Source organism: Lutra lutra, chromosome 1, assembly GCF_902655055.1.
Source record: "Lutra lutra chromosome 1, mLutLut1.2, whole genome shotgun sequence".
In the NCBI taxonomy this organism is placed as follows: Eukaryota; Metazoa; Chordata; class Mammalia; order Carnivora; family Mustelidae; genus Lutra; species Lutra lutra.
The window spans coordinates 205,228,026-205,246,301 of record NC_062278.1 but is presented as its reverse complement, the minus strand read 5'-3'; the positions used below and the strand labels follow the sequence as shown (position 1 = coordinate 205,246,301).

Sequence of the window (18,276 nt, the reverse complement as noted above, 5' to 3'; positions counted from 1 at the left end):
TAAGCTTTATTTTATATGCCAGGATGGGGTCTATCTTGGTGAATGTTCCATGGGCTTGAAAAGAGTGGTATGGAGTGTTCTACAAATTTCAGTTAGATCTGTTTGGCTGACGGTGTTGTTAAGTTCTTCTTATATCCTTCCTGATTTTCTAATTGTTCCACCAACTCTTGAGAGATGAGTGTTAAAGTCCACAACTGTAACTGTGGATTTGTCTACTTCGTTTCAGTTCTAACCGTTTTTCCCATATTCTGAAGCTCTGTTGTTTGCCGTATACGTACTGAAGGTTGCTATATCTTCTTGGTAGATTAACCCTTTCACTATTATGTAATGTTCCTCTTCGTCCCTGGTAACTTTTTTTGCTATGAAGTCTATCTTATCTGATATTAATATAATTAGTCCTGCTTTCTTCTGGTTAATGTTTGCATGGCATATATGTAATTCTATCTTTTTATGTTATTATGTTTGAGTGAGTTTGGTGCAGACCAGAATAGAGTTGGATCATCTAAACAAATCCATGTGACTTGTCACTGTCATTTAGTTGGTATAATTAGATCATTATATTTACAGAAATTATTGATATAGGAGGACTTAAGTCTACCACTTTACTATATGTTTTCTGCTGTTCCTCCTGTTTTTTGTTCCTCCATTTCATTCTCCTGTATTCTTATGGGAATAAACTTTTTAGAATTTTGATTTATAGAGCTTTTGAATATATCCCTTTGTACAGATCATTTTAGTGGTTGCTCTAGGTATTATATTTATATATGTAACTTATCATGATCTACTGATGTCAACATTTTAGTAGCTGGAATAAAATGTAAAGCTTTACTTCCTTTTGGGCTCCTCTACCCCCCACTTTAGACTCTAACTGTCTTAAATATTTCCTCTATATACATTGAAAACCACATCAGACAATAATTTTGCTTTAAGCATGTAATACAATTTAGAAAACTCAAGACAACAGTCTTTTATATCTCCTCATAGCTTACTTTTTCTGTTGTTCTTTCTCCATTCTTCATGTTCCAAATTTCCTTATTTTATCACTTCTTTTCTGAAGAACTTCCTTTTGCCATTTTTACTGTTACCAGTAGACCTTCTGGTAACAAAATTTTCTTTGATCTGAGAATATCTTCATCCCTGCAGGATACCTGCAGGATATTCTCACTAGGTATAGAATTCTAAGCTGATAGTTCTTTTTTTTTTTTTTTTTTCCCCCAACATTGAAAAATGCGGTACCACTTCTTTCTGGCCTCCATGGCCGGGAAATCTGGTATCATTCAAACTGTTGTTTCCTTAGAGGTAAAGCATTTTTTTTCTCTCTAGTGGCTTTCAAAACTTCTCCTGTCTAGTTTTCTGAAGTTTGATTATGTGTCTTGGCATAGACTTCTTTGTGTTTATACAATTTGGAGTTCACTCAGCTTTTTCAATCTGTAGGTTTATTATCTTTCACCAAAACTGGGAAGTTTTCAACTATTATTTCTTGAAGAATCTTTTAGTTCTATACTCTTTCTCCTCTCCTTCTGGAAGTCTACTGATATGAAATATTAAAAAAATAAAAATTTTTTAAAATGAAATATATCTTTTGTTATTATCTCACACACACTGTTCACTTCACTTCAGTCTGTTTTCTTCCTGTTGTCCAGACTGGGTAATTTCTATTGTTTTTACCTTCAAGTTCACAGATTTTTTTTTTTTTCCTCTCTCACAGTCATTCTGCTATTGAGCCCATTCAGTGAGTTTTTATTTTGGTTATTACATTTTCTAAATTCTAAAATTTCCCAATTGGATCTTCTTTCTGTCTTCTATTTCTTCATTGAGAACTTCTATTTTTTCTTCATTTTTTTTCAAGTGTGTCTATAATTGCTTGTTGATGGCTTATGTTATTGGGTATATGGTAATTGTTTTAAACCCTTGTCAGTTAATTGTAATATCTGTGTCATCTTGGTATTGGCATCTGTTGATGGTCTTTTCTCACTCAGGTTGAGAATTTCCTTGTTCTCTGTATAACAAGTGATTTTCTTTCTTTCTTTTTTAAAAGATTTTATTTATTTATTTGAGAGAGAGCAAGCAAGAGAGAGCATGAGTGGGGGACAGGGAGGGCAGAAGAAGGACAAGGAGAAGTAGGCTCCCACTGAGCAGGAAGCCTGATAAGGGGGGCTCGATCCCAGGGCCCCGGGATGATGACCTAAGCTAAAGGCAGCCCTTAACCGACTCAGCCACCCAGGTGCCCCAACAAGTGGTTTGGGGTATAATGTTGTGAAATTATGTATCCAATTTAATCTTCTTTTGCAGGCACTCTATTAGGTATAGTGTTCATGAACATGTGGTAGTGAATGTTCAGCTCCCCTCTGGACCCCACTGACATAACCCCAGCAGGGAAAGTGGAGTGCCAACTAGTGACACTACATAGCATCTCATTTTGCCTCTTTGCTGCTGGGTGAGGTCGTAAATTCAGCTTGCTGCTAGCCCCAGTGACACTGTGGGGAGGAAGAAGCAGTTTTTCTTTTGGTATTTGGCTGAATAGGGTGATATAATCTGTTTTGCTAGGCTGCCCTTTTCCTGGTCCTTTAGCTAAAGGGGTCAGGGTTTTCTTGGGTTTGTTTTTGTTTGTAATTGGTTGGTGGATCTAGGTTGTAGGCTTTTCCAGAATGCCATCTGGGTCTCACTCCCTTGTCCTTTAAGTCACCAAGATCCCTAGCCACTCCACCTTCTCCTGTCCATCCTCCAGGGTCTTCCTAAGTTTGTTTGTTGTATAATACCTGGACTTTTTTAGTTTTAAAAGAGAAAACTAGGGGTGCCTGGGTGGCTCAGTGGGTTAAAGCCTCTGCCTTCAGCCCAGGTCATGATCGCAGAGTCCTGGGATCAAGCCCTGCACCTGGCTCTCTGCTCAGCAGGGAGCCTGCTTCCTCCTCTCTCTCTCTGCCTGCCTCTCTGCCTACTTGTGATCTCTGTCTGTCAAATAAATAAATAAAATCTTTAAAAAAAATAATAAAAGAGAAAACTACTGAGGAATGGGGCTATTTCATCTTGACCTGGACCAGGAGTTGTCATCAATACATTTTTTTTTTTAGTTGGCTCCATGCCCAAGGTGGAGCTCAAACTTAAAACCTTGAGATCAAGAGTCAAATGCTCTACTGACTGAGCCGGTTAGGTGCCCTGCCATCAATACATTTTAAAACCGGGTTTATTTTCTCCCATTACTTATTGATCTATGATCTATCTTTGAGGTTTTTGGTTTTTTTTTTCTGTTTTTTGAGAGACTGAGAGATAGATGGAAAGTGAGCGAACATGGAGGTGGGGGCTGGGAGGGCAGAGGAAGAGGGAAAGAGAGAACCTTAAGCAAGGTGTGGAGCCTGACCTCACAGCTCTGAGATCATGACCTGAGCCAAAATCAAGAGCTGGACGGTCAACCAACTGAGCCACCCAGGTGCTCCATCCTTCAGTTTTTCAATCACTAGGTCCCCAAGTTCGTGATCTATTCTAAAGCCATTCTATCACTCATTTCGCAAGACATTCTTAGTTCTAGGGGCGCCTGGGTGGCTCAGTGGGTTGAAGCCTCTGCCTTCGGCTCAGGTCATGATCCCAGGGTCCTGGGATCAAGCCCTGCATCGGGCTCTCTGCTCTGCGGGGAGCCTGCTTTCTCCTCTCTCTCTGCCTGCCTCTCTGCCTACTTGTGATCTCTGTCTGTCAAATTAAAAAAAAAAAAAAAGACATTCTTAGTTCTACATCAATATACCACAAGAAAGTGCTCTATTATGTTTTTAAAGTATGATTTCATTTGAGGAACTATACTGATAATGCTATGGTATACATTTAATTCTGCTTGTAAAGTAAATGGAAACAAATTATCACAGATGTTAGTATCTTAAAAGTGAAATCTGGAATTTGTACAAGAGGATAATTATTTTATTTAGAAGGAAGACCATTATAGATTCTGAAAGTTTGATGCAAAAGGAAGCAACGTGGACCACAGATAACAGAAGAAAGAGATCACAGCAGTGCTATGCCATCCATAGGCACTCTAGGAAAGTTCTCTTTCCCGGAATATGGCCATCAGCCTTTCTAGTCATCTAAACCGACTGGATATTGGCATGGAACAATGCACAAGTGGATGGCTGGCTAAAGAGAAAAGTTAGTTCTGGGACAGCTAGAGATGGCAAACACTGTTTGCATAGCTTTCCATGATAATTATTTTTCTAGGCTGCCTCTTGTATAGAGAATTATCCCCTTTGTCTCTACCTGTCTGATAAAAACATACACAGAAAGCATAATAAGAACCAACATGACTACAAGGTCATAAGACCCAGTCTTTTCCCTGTAATTTGGAGTAAATGGTTTGTTGACAAATCATTTTCGAGAAATGGAAAAACACACTGGTACAGGATGGTTCACAATGTCCTTCAGAGAACTGGCTATATAGTGTGAACCAACAGCCCAAGGACAGAAAACCCCAAAGTAAGGGGAATTAATACCATGCCACACAAGGGGAATCATTTCTCTAACTCACCAGTCCCCAAAGGGAGCCTTCCGAAGTGGCGACAATAGTAGCAGCTCTTGGGGTGTTGTACATCAGAGCAAGTTCTCCAAAACTGCCATGGTTGTCATACTGACCGACAGAGCGAGTTTGATTATCTTTTGTTACTAAAATATCATAGGTTCCCCTGGAAGTGTAACAAGAAATAACTTCATTTATTATTTCTAATAACAAATTTTAGACCTGGCAGGTGGTTCAGAAATAGAAGGTACATATGATATAAAACAGGCAACTTCCAAAAGATTTTTGCTGGTATAGAGAAATATAAGAGATTTTGCATTTTGACTTTGTATTCTGTGACCTTGCTAAACTCACATATCAGTTCTAACAGCTTTTTTGTAGCTTGGGATTTTCTAGGGAGGATCATGTCATCAGCAAACAAAGATAATCTCAGTTTTTCTTTTGCAATCTATATGCCCTCCCTCTTCCTGCCTCCTTTTTCTTTTCCTTTTTTCACTGCATTATTGCACTGGCCAGGACCTACAGTACAATACTGAATAGAAGTAATGAGAGCAAATATCCCTGTCTTGTTCTTGATTTTAAGGGGAAAACGGTTGATTTTTCACCATTAACTATGATGTTAGCCATAGGTTTTTTTAAAAAAAATTCCTTTAATCTGATTGGTGAAAAACCACATCTATTCCTAGTTTACTGAGAGTTTTTACATTGAAAAGGTGTTTAATTTTGTCAAATGTTTTTCCTGAAGGGATTCAAATGACTGTATGGGTCTTCTTTTGTAGTTTGTTGAACTAGGATAGAGATAAAATAAAGAAACCAAAAGGTACAATATTCTACCTATTAACTGGTAATGACTGCTAAAGAATAATATTCAGAACTGACAACATTTAGAGAAACAGGCACTCTCAATAACCACAGAGGCAAACTTAAATACATCAATGTTTCTGCAAGATAATTAACAAAATATAACAAATTCCTCAGGGTGCCTGGGTGGCTCAGTGGGTTAAAGCCTCTGCCTTCGGCTCAGGTCATAATCCCAGGGTCTTGAGATGGAGCCCCGCATCGGGCTCTCTGCTCCGCAGGGAGCCTGCTTCCACCGCCCCCACCCGCCGCCTACTTGTGATCTCTGTCTGTCAAATAAATAAATAAAATCTTAAAAAAAAAAAATTCCTCAAAGAGACCCTTTACCAGTGATGCTATTTCTAGGCATTCTATAGGAGGTAATCTGGTGAGGGTGGCTCCTTTCAGGTCTGAGAGGGGGTCAGAAGGAGCCCCCAAGACAACAGTAACAGCCCAAGAACTTACGACACACTAAGGCCAGCAGGTGAAACCCACATATTGCATGTCTCCCAATATGGCTTACACCTGGAACAGAGCTAAGGCAGTGTATCATGTGTAAAATTAGGCTGGGACTAAAAGATCCAGATGACAATATAGCAAAATGGCTTCCTGAACACTGGTAAATAAGTATAAAGCACATCTTGCTAATTATAAAGGAGAATCTTTTTTTTTTTTTTTAAGATTTTATTTATTTATTTGAGAGAGAGACAGTGAGAGAGAGCATGAGAGGGGAGAGGTCAGAGGGAGAAGCAGACTCCCCGTGGAGCTGGGAGCGCAATGCGGGACTCGATCCTGGGATTCCGGGATCATGACCTGAGCCGAAGGCAGCTGCTTAACCAAATGAGCCACCCAGGTGCCCCAAGGAGACTCTTTAATATTGATAATGGCAACCCAAATACGGGTTTTACTGAGGACTGAGGACGGCACTAGATGTGGGGGGCAGGCTGTGGACAGAGAGGTACAAGTGCTTTTTTTTTTCCCCTTCTTGAAATCTTTTTTTTTTTTTTAAAGATTTTATTTATTTATTTGACAGAGATCACAAGTAGGCAGAGAGGCAGGCAGAGAGAAGAAGGGAAGCAGGCTCTCTGCTGAGCAGAGAGCCCGATGTGGGGCTCGATCCCAGGACCCTGGGATCATGACCTGAGCTAAAGGCAGAGGCTTTAACCCACTGAGCAACCCAGGTGCTCCTTGAAATCTTTTTATTAAGAGAAGTTCTTGGGGTGCCTGGGTGGCTCAGTTAAGCACCCAACTCTTTTTTCCCCCTTTTTAAATTCAATTAATTAACATATAATGTATTATGGTTTCAGAGGTAGAGGTCAGTGATTCATCAGTCTTATATAATACCCAGTGCTCAATACATCACATGCCCTCCCTTAATGTCCATCACCCAGTTACCCCATTCCCCCAACGCCCTTCCCTTCCAGCAACCCTATTTGATTCCTATGATTAAGAGTCTCTTATGTTTTATCTCCCTCTCTGATTTTGTCTTGTTTTATTTTTTCCTCTCTTCCCCTATGATCCTCTGTTTATTAAATTTCACATATGAGTGAGGAGAGGGACAAGCTTTAAGAAGCTTGCACACCTGGTCCTAAGCCCTCTCTGGGCTGAACAAAGCACAGGTTGAGGTACATGCCCTGCATTATGAATCTCATTAAGGGCAGCCACACATCTGCAAAGCTCCATCTCCTACCGTTCTATGACGTAGAAGTTATCTCCATCATCTCCTTGGTCGATGACATGCTCATCAGCTTTGACTGTCCTTTCAAACATGGCATCAAGGACTTGAGACAGTTGTTCCTGTGGGTATACACACGAAGAGAGAAGATGGCTTTGACATTTGCTGGGGAAAAAATGACTATGCTTATCTCTGTCTGCGATTACATAGTGGAAGTACATGTATCAGACTGTTCTCCATATTCATGCAAAATCCCTAAATTAGTTGTTGGAAACAAACGTTTTCCTCTGGCCATTCAGCTTTGTACCCCCATGAACACAGCACAGTTGCTGAGTTTTTTTTAGGCAGTAGTGCTTTAAACAACATTCCATAATCTATGCAAAAATAGGCATCTAAGTCATGGTGTGCCTCCGCCCAGTCGCACCCACATGACTGTCAGGTGTGCCTTGATGGCTCCGCTGTGTCATCTGTAAAGCCATGTGATGTCACCTTCCTACAGGTGTTGATCTTAACAGGATCATCAAATCTAAAGGGCAGGGACGAGAAGTTACCTCACAGAGAGGCACAACTGCTCTGACTAGCCATGCGCATCACTGAACCTCTCTGAGCCCCTGTTAATTCATACTTTAAAAAGCATTTAATAGTTTCTAGCTCATTAATTTTTATGACTAAAAAAGAAAAATCTAAGGGAAGTATCACACAAGGGGACTCAAAAACTGACATTAATGGACAGCTACTACTGCTTCAAACATGTATATACACAACACATACAATTACTTACTTATCACTACCTGCTCTAACAGGAAGGTAACTAACTGTACTGGTAAGTACAGTGAAAACAAAACAACGCTATTAAATTTTAACAAAACAGTGGTCTCAGTCTAGGGCCAGCATCCTGTCGGGGAGGGAGAGCAGTGACTGTCAGGGGGTACTAATGAATACCAGCTTCAGCTCAAAGAACGACTTTCTGCTTGTTAGAATGTGGACTGCAGATGTGGCAAGGAAAAACTTTACTGCCGCATAATTCCATGTGATTTAGTGTCTGTCAGTGTGACGGTGCTACCTAAAATAACTGAGTGTCACTAAAAGTATCTTTAGTTCCATAGTTCCATGTGTGTTGAATGCTGCACAAGATGAGAAATACTAAAAAGGAAGTGACAGTCACGTGCATTCCAAACTCACATGGAATGTGAGCCCAATGTTGCCAGAAATCTCATGTTCAAATACAGGTAACAATTCAAATTTTCATGTACAATACAGACCAAACACACACTAGTTGTAACTGGCCTGTGGGCTATCCACTGGCAGCCTCTCGTTCTTAGTAATTCTTCTTTTAGTCTGGACTCTTCAAAAACATCAGTGTCATAAGATATAGAGTGAGGTGTGAGGGAAGGATTCTAGGTTGAAGGTGACTAAAATGACACCATGACAACCAAAGGCAACATGTGATTCGGGACTGAAAAACAAAACAAAAAAGCTGTAGAGAACTGGGAAAATCTGAATATGGAGTGGGTGTTAGATAACACTACTGCACCACTGTTACTAATGGTCTTGTGCTAATGTAGGAGAATAACCTCATTCTTAGAAAATACATCTTAAGGTATTTAGTGGCTAAGTGTCAAGAAGTCTTAAACATATTCATAAATGGCTCAGAACAAAAGAAAAAAAGCAGTTCACCTGTACTTATGTGTGTGGACATACACACACGAGAGAAAATAAATGTGACAAAATGTTAACAACTGGTCAGTCTAGGTAAGGGTACACGAGGGTTCATGGTATTCTTTTGACTTTTTTGTAAATTTGAAAATTTAAAACCTGAAATTTGGGCAATAAATTTTTATTTATTTATTTTTATTTATTTATTTTTTAAAGTAAGCTTTACACCTAATGTAGATGTAAATAAATTTTTAAAAACGAAACAATACACTCACCAGAATGGTTAAAATTTGAAAAGATAGACACTATCAAATGATGGAGCAACTGGGAATTTCATATATTGTTGAAGGAATGCAAAACTGCTTTGAAAAAGATCTGGCAGATTTTTATAAACTCAAACATATACCTACCCTATGACTCAGCAATTCTGCCCTCGGGTATTTTACTGGAGCAATCGGGAAAAAAAAATTCACAAAAAGACTTGTACAAAATGTCCACAGCATTATTCATAAGAGCTAAAAACAAGAAATAGTTCGGCCTGGTATCCATCAACAGGAAAAAAAAAAATGGATAAGCAAACTAGTATTTTCATATAATGGCACAACATTCAGCAACAAAAATGAATGAAGTAACATCACCAGCAATAAGGCCTACTGACATCACGGACCCCTTGATATGATGCCCTCAGAAAGAGACAACTTTCTGCTAATTTCTGTAGCAGTCAAGCCAAGAATGTATGTCCATAGTCCAGTGATGATGAAACATCAGACAAATCCAAATTGAGGTACTTTCTATAAAATAATGAAGCGATACTCTTCAAAGTGTCAAGATTACGAAAGACCAGAAAGGGCTGAAAACCATGACAAAATGAAGAGAAATAAGAACTAAATGCAATGTGGGGTTCTGGATTAGATCCTTAAATCAGAAAAAAGGTTTGCAGTTTAACTAGTAGTATTATAACAATGTTAATTTCCTGGTTTTGCTCATTGTTCTATGGTTGTGTTAAGATGTTAATACCAGGGGAAGCTGGATGAAGGGTATATGGGAAATCTGTACTATTTTTGCAGCTTTCTTGTCAGTCTAAAATGAATTCAAAATAAAAAGTAAAAAAGAAAACGGAATGAACTACTGATACATGCAACAGGCATGAACCTCAAAAACTATGCTGAGTGAAAGAAGTCTCACACAAAAGAGTGCCTATGGTATAATTCCATTTATATGAAATCCTAGGAGAGCCAAAATTAATTTATTATAGAATAAATCAAAATAGTAGTTGCCTCTGAGAGGAGGGGGGCCAGAACTGTTCACAAGGGGGCACGAAGGAATTTTTTGGGGGTGGTGGCAATGTTCTGTAACCTGTTGGGGAGTTCAGATTACCCAAGTGCATACCTTTCTCAAACCTCAGTGGACGCACTTAAAACTCAGGCATTTCACTGATATCTGAAACTTACTCTGAAATGAACCCAACAAAGTAAGATGGGTTAAGGCAGAGGCCAGCAAACAGCTGCCTGTTGTGGTAAATAATGTTTTACTGGACACAGCCACACCCTTTCATTTATGTACTGTTTGTGGCTGCCTTCCTCCAGCAATAACAGATTTGAGTAGTTGTGACAGACATTTACTACTTTGTTCTTTAAGAAAAAGTTTACTGACCTCTTTGCTGAAAGATGGGTAGATGGTATATAATATAACAAGCACAGTAAAATGTTAATCGTAGAATCAAGGCAGTGGATAAATGTGTGTTCTGCAGAAGTCTTCCAACTTTATTGTATTTGAGTATTTTGGTGACAAAAATGTTAGAAAAAAATCACTACATCTGACATTTTAGTTATGAATAAAATGGTAAAATGGTTTTCTTCAACACTAAGAAAACTGAATATTAGATTGACACAGCAACTCCCTTAGAACATCTGATGATACAAAATTTACAAGGGGTTTTTGTTCAGTAGGTAAAAGCAAATTTTCTTTATACTGATACAGATGGATCTTCTAGGGAAAACAGGAGATACAGACCAGTATTTCTCAAAACCAGCCTTTCCTTGAGGTCATGGTCCTTGTTTTATTCACCTGAGACTAACAAAACTGACTAAAGTTCTGGCTATTCTTATAACCACACAGCTACCAAACAAGATTGGTTTATAGATATCAGGGATGGTTGTGAGGATGTCATTAAAAGACTTCTTTGCAAGAGTTGGGTAGGAGGGGAACGTTAACCCCATCCTTCTTGTCTCTGCACATTCTAGGATTCTCCAGGAGGCCCCGTACCTCATCCACTCATGCAGCTTCGGCATGTGGCTCTCAAAGTAGAGAAGTAATGAAATCTGAAGATTCTCTGTGCTCGTGAGGTAGCCCCTGCTCTCCATCTCCACACAAGGGAGGGAAGACAGGTCCAAGCACAGATCCTATACCAGAGCCCTGCAGTCACACACCACTCCCCATGTCTGAGGTCTTTGCTGAGAAGTAATCACAAGACATGTCCCACATCTAAGGCCCGAGAAGTCACACACCTCCAGTGGGTTAACTGTGACCAGAGAAGAGAACTCCATAACTAGCACCTTTGGAGAAATTACTCTGCAGCATAAATTCAGACCCTCCAAACTAAGCCAGGGTCATGTGAACGTGAACATTTCCTTTTAACACGACCAAACTGCGTGATCCTCAAATGGTATATTCTCGGAGGAAGTACCAAAGCAGTTCAGAGAAATACTAGAAGTCATCTGAAAAGCTCATTATGAGTTATGATTGTCAACACAATGCCAACATCTGTAAGTAGGATGATTCTAAAGTTTTATGCCTCATACGGCTGAGGCTAAGATGATAAAAACTGTTTGAATGACAAATAGGAGAAAAGCTGAAAGACAAAAATACTCTTAAAAACCAACGTTACCTGATCAAGATTTTTGAAAAGGAGAATATCTTTGCAAGCCTCCTGAAGTCTGCATCTCTGTTGATCAGTTTTAGGATGAATCACCTGTCAAGCCAAATGAAACCAGGGAAATATTTTTATTCCATTTTAAAATTCGACTTTACTTACAGATCGGTACATTTCTTTCTCCTAAAAAGTGGGGGAAATTAAGAGCATGTTTACTATGACTTTAATTCCATACAATACCAAGCAGGGTCCTGACCATGGTGGGGCACTGGGATGGGGGCAGAGCTCTCACCCTGGGGCCACACACTGACCGTGTGACTGGCAGCAAGTAAGCTACCCTCCGGGAGCCTCAGCATCCTCATCTGTGAAGCGGAGGGCTATTGATCGGTTCACTCAACAGATACTAAGCATCTACTAGGTGCCAGGCACTGTTTCATGTCTGGGGACATGGCGAACGCACAGATAAAAAAACCTGCTCTCATCCAATAAATCTGTAAAATATGTTAGAGAGTGACAAGGCCAAGGAGAAAAATAAGGTAGGGAAGGGTGATTTTTTAAAAAAAAGAGTGTTTGTGTGTGTGGAGTGGGCAGATGAGGCCTCGCTGAGGTGACATCTGTGTAAAGATCTAAAGGAAATGAGGATGACCTGAGGGAGTGGGTCATGTGGACATCTCCATGGGAAGAGTACCTCGAGCAGAGGGAAGAGTAAGTGAAAACAAGGCCCTGTGGCAGGTGAAGAGCATGTCTGAGAAAGAACCAGGAGATGGGTGTGACTCAGGCAGAGCATGGGGTGAAAGGTCAGGAAGAGACCAAGCTGGGCTAGGTGAGGGTGATGCAGAGGGCACTGAAGGTCACAGAACTACAAGTTTTCCCTAGTCACATGAGGGCAATCTGAAAGCTCTGACTGAGGAATAAGAAAGATCTGACCAAAGTCTTTAAAGGCTCATAATGGCTACTAAGTGAAGAACAGCCTTGAGGGAAGCAAGAGTGGAAGCCAGGAAACTACCATGATTATTCCAGTGCCAGGTGGTGGTGGTGAGGACTGGCAGGGGAGGTAGCCATGGAGGTGCTGAGACAGTAGGGATATGTTTTGAAGACCGAGCCCATTGGATTTGCTGGAAAACTGAACATAGGTATGAAAACAGTAAGAGGAGCTGAGGGTGACCCGCAAGTTTTGGACCTGAGCCCTTGGAAGGATGGAAATGCCATGAATTGAGCTCAGGAAGACTGTGGGTGGAGAAGAATGTAAAGGGAAATCATCAGGAGCTCCCGTTCAGCGTGAGTTGCCTACTGAAATCTAAGTGGAGGTGGCAAGTAAACAACGGCTGCATGTGCCGGACTTCAAACATCCACACTTTAGTAGAAGAAGTGGTGCCTCTGCTAAATGAGTCGTCAGAAGGATTATGTAAGTTATATATGCAGTATGTAAAACAGTACCCGGTATTTAGCAGGTGCTCAAAACCTGTCATTATTTGTACTGTTACTGAATAGTTCACTGAACTAAAAAAAATAATTAGTGCTTAGTATTGCTGTTATAATTCAGAGATTACCTGAAAAGATATACCTAAAAAGAAGTATATTTCTTAATCTGATGAGAAATAACAGATGTCAAAGGATTAAGTGTTTTAAATTTGTAATATTAAAAAGTTAGTAAAAAACTGCTTTAATTTTTTTGGTTGGGGGAGGGCCGAGGGGGAAGGAGAGAGGGAATCCCAAGCAGACCCCGCACTGAGCACAGAGCCCAACTCAGGGCTCCATCTCATGACTCTGAGATCATGGCCTGAGCTGAAATCAAGAGTTAAGTTAACTTCCTGAGCCACCCAGCTGCCCCTCCCAAAAAACTGCTTAACTGCTTTAACTTTTAAAAGTCATCAAGAATTTTATAATATCCAGAATAAATTTTTTAAATTTACATATCTATTATATTCACACAATGGTAGCATTTTATTATTAGAATGCTTCAGAAGTCTTTCATGGGCTGCTCATTTTAAGGCATACTTGAAAGATCATTAAAGCTTCTTTTATAATATCAATCTTTTAAAAATGGTGGTTCAGATACACTTTTATAAAAATAATTTGGTAATCGTACAAAAGTTTAAAAAAAATCTGAGTTTTTAAGAGAAGATCAAAAGTGAACCGTAGTAGGGCACCTGGGTGGCTCAGTGGGTTAAAGCCTCTGCCTTCGGCTCAGGTCATGGTCCCAGGGTCCTGGGATCGAGCCCCACATCGGGCTCTCTGCTCAGCGGGGAGCCTGCTTCCCTCTCTCTGCCTGACTCTCTGCCTACTTGTGATCTCTGTCTGCCAAATAAATAAATACAATCTTTATAAAAGAAAAAAAAAAAAAGTGAACCGTAGTCCTGCCACAACCACTATTAACATGTGGGATATAATCCCTCCAGAAATAATTCTTTGTACTAATAACTACTAGACAGATGGATAAATATATATATACATATATATTTTTTAAAGTTTATTAACTTTTTTAAGTAATCTCTATACTCAACGTGGGGGTCAAACTCACAACCCTGAGGTTAAGTATTACCTGCTCTTCCAAATGAGTCAGCCAGACACCCCAGATAAATTTTTTAAATTATTTTTTATTTTAGAAAATGGCTGCAAATTCTCTTGATTTGAGTGTACCATAATTTAGCCTCTGGCAATCCCCTATTTGGGGGCATCGTTCCCATTTTTACCATGACGACACTGCGATGATCTCTGTTTATACATCCTCAGGAAGGATCCAGCTGCGTGTTAGGGATGACTTCTTCAGGTAACAGCTGAGTCAGTTGGCTTGACTGTGTTTAAGGCTTTGAGAGCTACAGCTAGGTACCCCATCTTACCATAACCTCAACCAGTCCTGCTTTCATTCTTCTTAATATCTGTCATTCTGGCAGATTAAAAAAATAGCATCTTGTTGAGGATGTAGATGAGGAGAAGGGGAGTGAGTGGGGAATAAACAACTCTACCTAAGGCCTTCACAGCAGTCCTTACCCTTGGATCAGTATCTTCCTCTTCCTCATCAGGGTTATAGGTCTCAGCACACACTACATTTGGAGAGAAAAACACAAAGAGAAAAGTGAATAAAACAGATGTGTACTTTTACTGGAAAAATAGGAAATGAACACAGTTTCCTGTTATTCACTGTTTTCTAAAACTATAATGATTTTTAAAGCCCTCTCATCAATTAATAAATACATTAAGTACCTACTCATGCCAGGAATTCTAGTAAGTGCTAAAATGCCAGCTTTCTAGGGATTGGTAGTCCCAAATAGGAGAGAGCTGGTAAAATATATTACAGAGTAAATCCTACAGTAGTGGCAGGGACAAGCAAGGAAGTGTTGTCTCTGTTGAATTTTTACTCAGGGGTGCAAAACCAGAAAGTGTAATATATGCAATATCACATGGATATGGATATGAAATAGTTATGAAAAAATTATGAAATAACTGTGAAATAATTATTATTTCCAAACACACGGATATGAAATAATTATGAAAAGAATTACAAAATTATTAAAAGAAAAATTGCCGGACATCATTTTGTACATCAAAGACTTAAAAATAAGAATGAATTTTAAACAAAATGAATACTATGTGTCAGTCTTTGTTCTGGGTACAATATTATATAAATCTAAAATCAACTTGATTTTCTTTGTAGGTAGCCTGTGTTTTTTGTGCTTGGCTGCCTGCAGGACTTGTCTCTGTTGCAATTCAAAGGTTCAGAAAATATTCACTGGACATCTGTTTATAACAGCAAAATATCAGAAATGACCGAACTACCCAAAAATATGATATAAGTAACTATTTGAATAATACGCTATAAGAAAGAATGAGGAAGATCTCCATGGGCTGATAGTTGAGTTCTAGGGAAAAATAGTAAGGTGGAGCATATATGTAATATGCTATCACTTCTATAAGAAAGGACTTCTATGAGAAAGAAGGAGAGCTAAGAAGAAGGGAAAATAAATATATAAATATGAATATATATATACATATATATATATACACACACACATATATATATATATATATATATATATATATATACACACAAAAGTTTTTTTTTTTAACCTATCTATTTTTCCAAAGGGAAACAAGACAAGGATGAACCAGGAAGTTAGCAGGCAAGGAATGCAAATGGTTCTCAACCCTACAATGCATTCATGTGACGGCTAACAACTAGGGGACAAACTGATACCGACTGCTCTCAATTTAACTCCTCGATTCTTAGACACATTTACTCACTGCAGCCTTGGTCTAGCTGAATCCCAGCTTCTCTTTCCTACTGATTCTCTGAACTCATCTGAGAGTTCTTCATCTGAGAAATGATATGTTATATAGACAGGAGCCCCGTCCCTGCCTAGCCTACAGTACTCTAGTGAGGGCCACAGCTCCTGTAGTGTAATGCCATCAATACTCTGCCCATCCAACAGGGATCCAACATCCTTACACAGAGAAAAATTGGGGGGGGGGCGTGTCTGGGTGGCTCAGTTGGTTAAGCAACTGCCTTCGGCTCAAGTCATGATCTCAGGGTCCTGGGATTAAGCCCTAAATCAGGCTCCTGACTCAGCGGGGAATCTGCTTCTCCCTCTCCCTCTGCCTGCCGCTTCCACCACTTGTGCTCTCTCTCTCTCTCTAATAAATAAATTTTTTTTTTAATTATGGAGAAGGGATTTAAGAGGCCAAATACCATTCTAGTCCCTAAAACAGCATCAGGTGATGTTCTGCAGGATGGTATGCCTAGTCCCTGGCTGGTCCAGGCTTTGGGTGGCTGAGCCAGGGAAGTGACAACAGGATGTAGATAATGTCACACCAACTTTCTCCAAGTCATTCCTGATTCTGCAAGATGAGGTCAGCTACATTTATCTCCGATCTGTCCTAATGATTAAGACACAAACCTTCTTCCCTGCTCAGTGGGGAGCCTGCTTCTCCCTCTCCCTCTGCTGCTCCCCCTGCATGCGCTCCTGCGCTCACTCTCTCCCTCTCTCTCCCTGCCATGCTCTGAGGAAGGCGGAAGTAATGAGGAAACCGCATTGACGGCAGACACTTAAACTGCAAGCCTCTTACACTGTTGGTGGGACTGCAAGTTGGTGAGCCACTTTGGAGAACAGTGTGGAGATTCCTCAAGAAATTAAAAATAGAGCTTCCCTATGACCCTGCAATTGCACTATTGTGCTTTAAACAAAAATAGTTATTTCCAGTAAAATTATTATGAATATTTCTATTTGTAGAAAATCATTATTTTATTTTTCAAAACTGCTTTTGAATTTTACCCTCTTCTTTTGAACTCCAGATTCACCTTCGTTTGCCTCTTCCCTGTTTCCACCAACCTCTCTACTCTTCCTAGTCTTGATCCCAAATCACTTTTCTCATCTTTCATGTAAAAATCCATCTTTAACTGTCTCTGTGACTGTTGCCCCAGAGTTTGTGTGATCCCCTATGAAGCCTCAAGAACAACACTAAACGGCATGAGATGCTTAAACCTACTGAAAATGAAGACTGAAAGAGGAGCACAATCCCTTGTTCCAAGGAACTTGTCTTGCCACAGTTCTCCAGCAGATGTCACTGGTCAGCAACATGAAACTGCACAAAGTGACAAGAAACCATCCAGCACAATTTCTTCTGAATTTTAACTGATGTTTCTGTCATCCAGAAATGTATCATTTTTTAAAAGATTTTATTTTTAAGTAATTCTACACCTAATGCGGGGCTCAAAGTCGCAACCCTGAGATCACGACTTGCCCACACCACTGATTGAGCCAGCCAGGTGCCCCCAGAAATGTGAATCATTAAAATGTGCTGGTGAGGGGCCCCTGGGTGGCTCAGTGGGTTAAAGCCTCTGCCTTCGGCTCAGGTCATGATCCCGGGGTCCTGGGATCGAGCCCCGCATCGGGCTCTCTGCTCAGCGGGGAGCCTGCTTCCTCCTCTCTCTCTCTCTCTCTCTCTGCCTGCCTCTCTGCCTGCCTGTGATCTCTATCTGTCAAATAAATAAATAAAATCTTTAAAAAAAAAATGTGCTGGTGAGAGAAAACTCCTTCATTTCTACAAAGAAACAAGCAGATCCCAGTCACAGCCTGAGGCTCTATGCTCTTCTGCTAGCTCTCATGACAAGTTGACTCAGCCTATACGTATTAGTCAACCTGGGCTGCCATAACAATATATCCAGCTGAGTGGCTTAAAGAACAGAAATCTATTTTCTCACAGTTCTGGAGGATGGAAGTTCAAGACCAAGGTACTGGCATGTTTGTTTCTCCTGGAGCCTCTTCACTTGGCTCATGGGTAGCTGCCCTCTCACTGTGTCCTCACACGGCCCTTTGTCTCTGTGGTGGACTCTTGGTGTCTCTTCCTCTTAGAAGGAAACCAGTCCTATTAGATTAGGGCTCCACCCTAATAACCTCATTTAACCTTAACTGCCTCCTTATTTTAAAGGCCCTTTCTCCAAATACAGTCATATTGGGGTTAGGCCTCATGCAGGAATTTGAGGGGGATGCAATTCAGTATGTAACACTGGGTTTCTAAATTATTTTCAGTAATGTTTGGTCATATTTCACTGGAAGATAGCTGCTGGTGGAAAAAAATACTGAATACTGTGAAAGGATAGCAAGACAAAAATCAGTATTTCAGTCCATTATAGCATGTTCACCTTAAAAGGCAGGGAAACCTGGGGAAGGAAGAGCACCTACCATGCAGACATGAGTGCCTGCCACGGCCCCAGAGTCTCAGCAGACTCTACTGACTTGTCAG

General features: G+C 40.2%; 1 protein-coding gene across 1 annotated transcript in view; it reads right to left on the bottom strand.

Annotated features, from left to right (window-relative positions):
• Window positions 1-18,276, bottom strand: part of PRKAR2A (protein kinase cAMP-dependent type II regulatory subunit alpha) — a 116,199-nt gene that overhangs the window by 26,250 nt on the left and 71,673 nt on the right. Inside the window, exons 3-6 of the mRNA XM_047694447.1 lie at window positions 14,527-14,579; window positions 11,551-11,634; window positions 7,023-7,129; window positions 4,508-4,661 (exon numbers count right to left, since the gene is read on the bottom strand). Of these exons, the coding sequence (XP_047550403.1) occupies window positions 4,508-4,661; window positions 7,023-7,129; window positions 11,551-11,634; window positions 14,527-14,579 (398 nt within the window). The remainder of the gene's footprint in view (window positions 1-4,507; window positions 4,662-7,022; window positions 7,130-11,550; window positions 11,635-14,526; window positions 14,580-18,276) is intronic.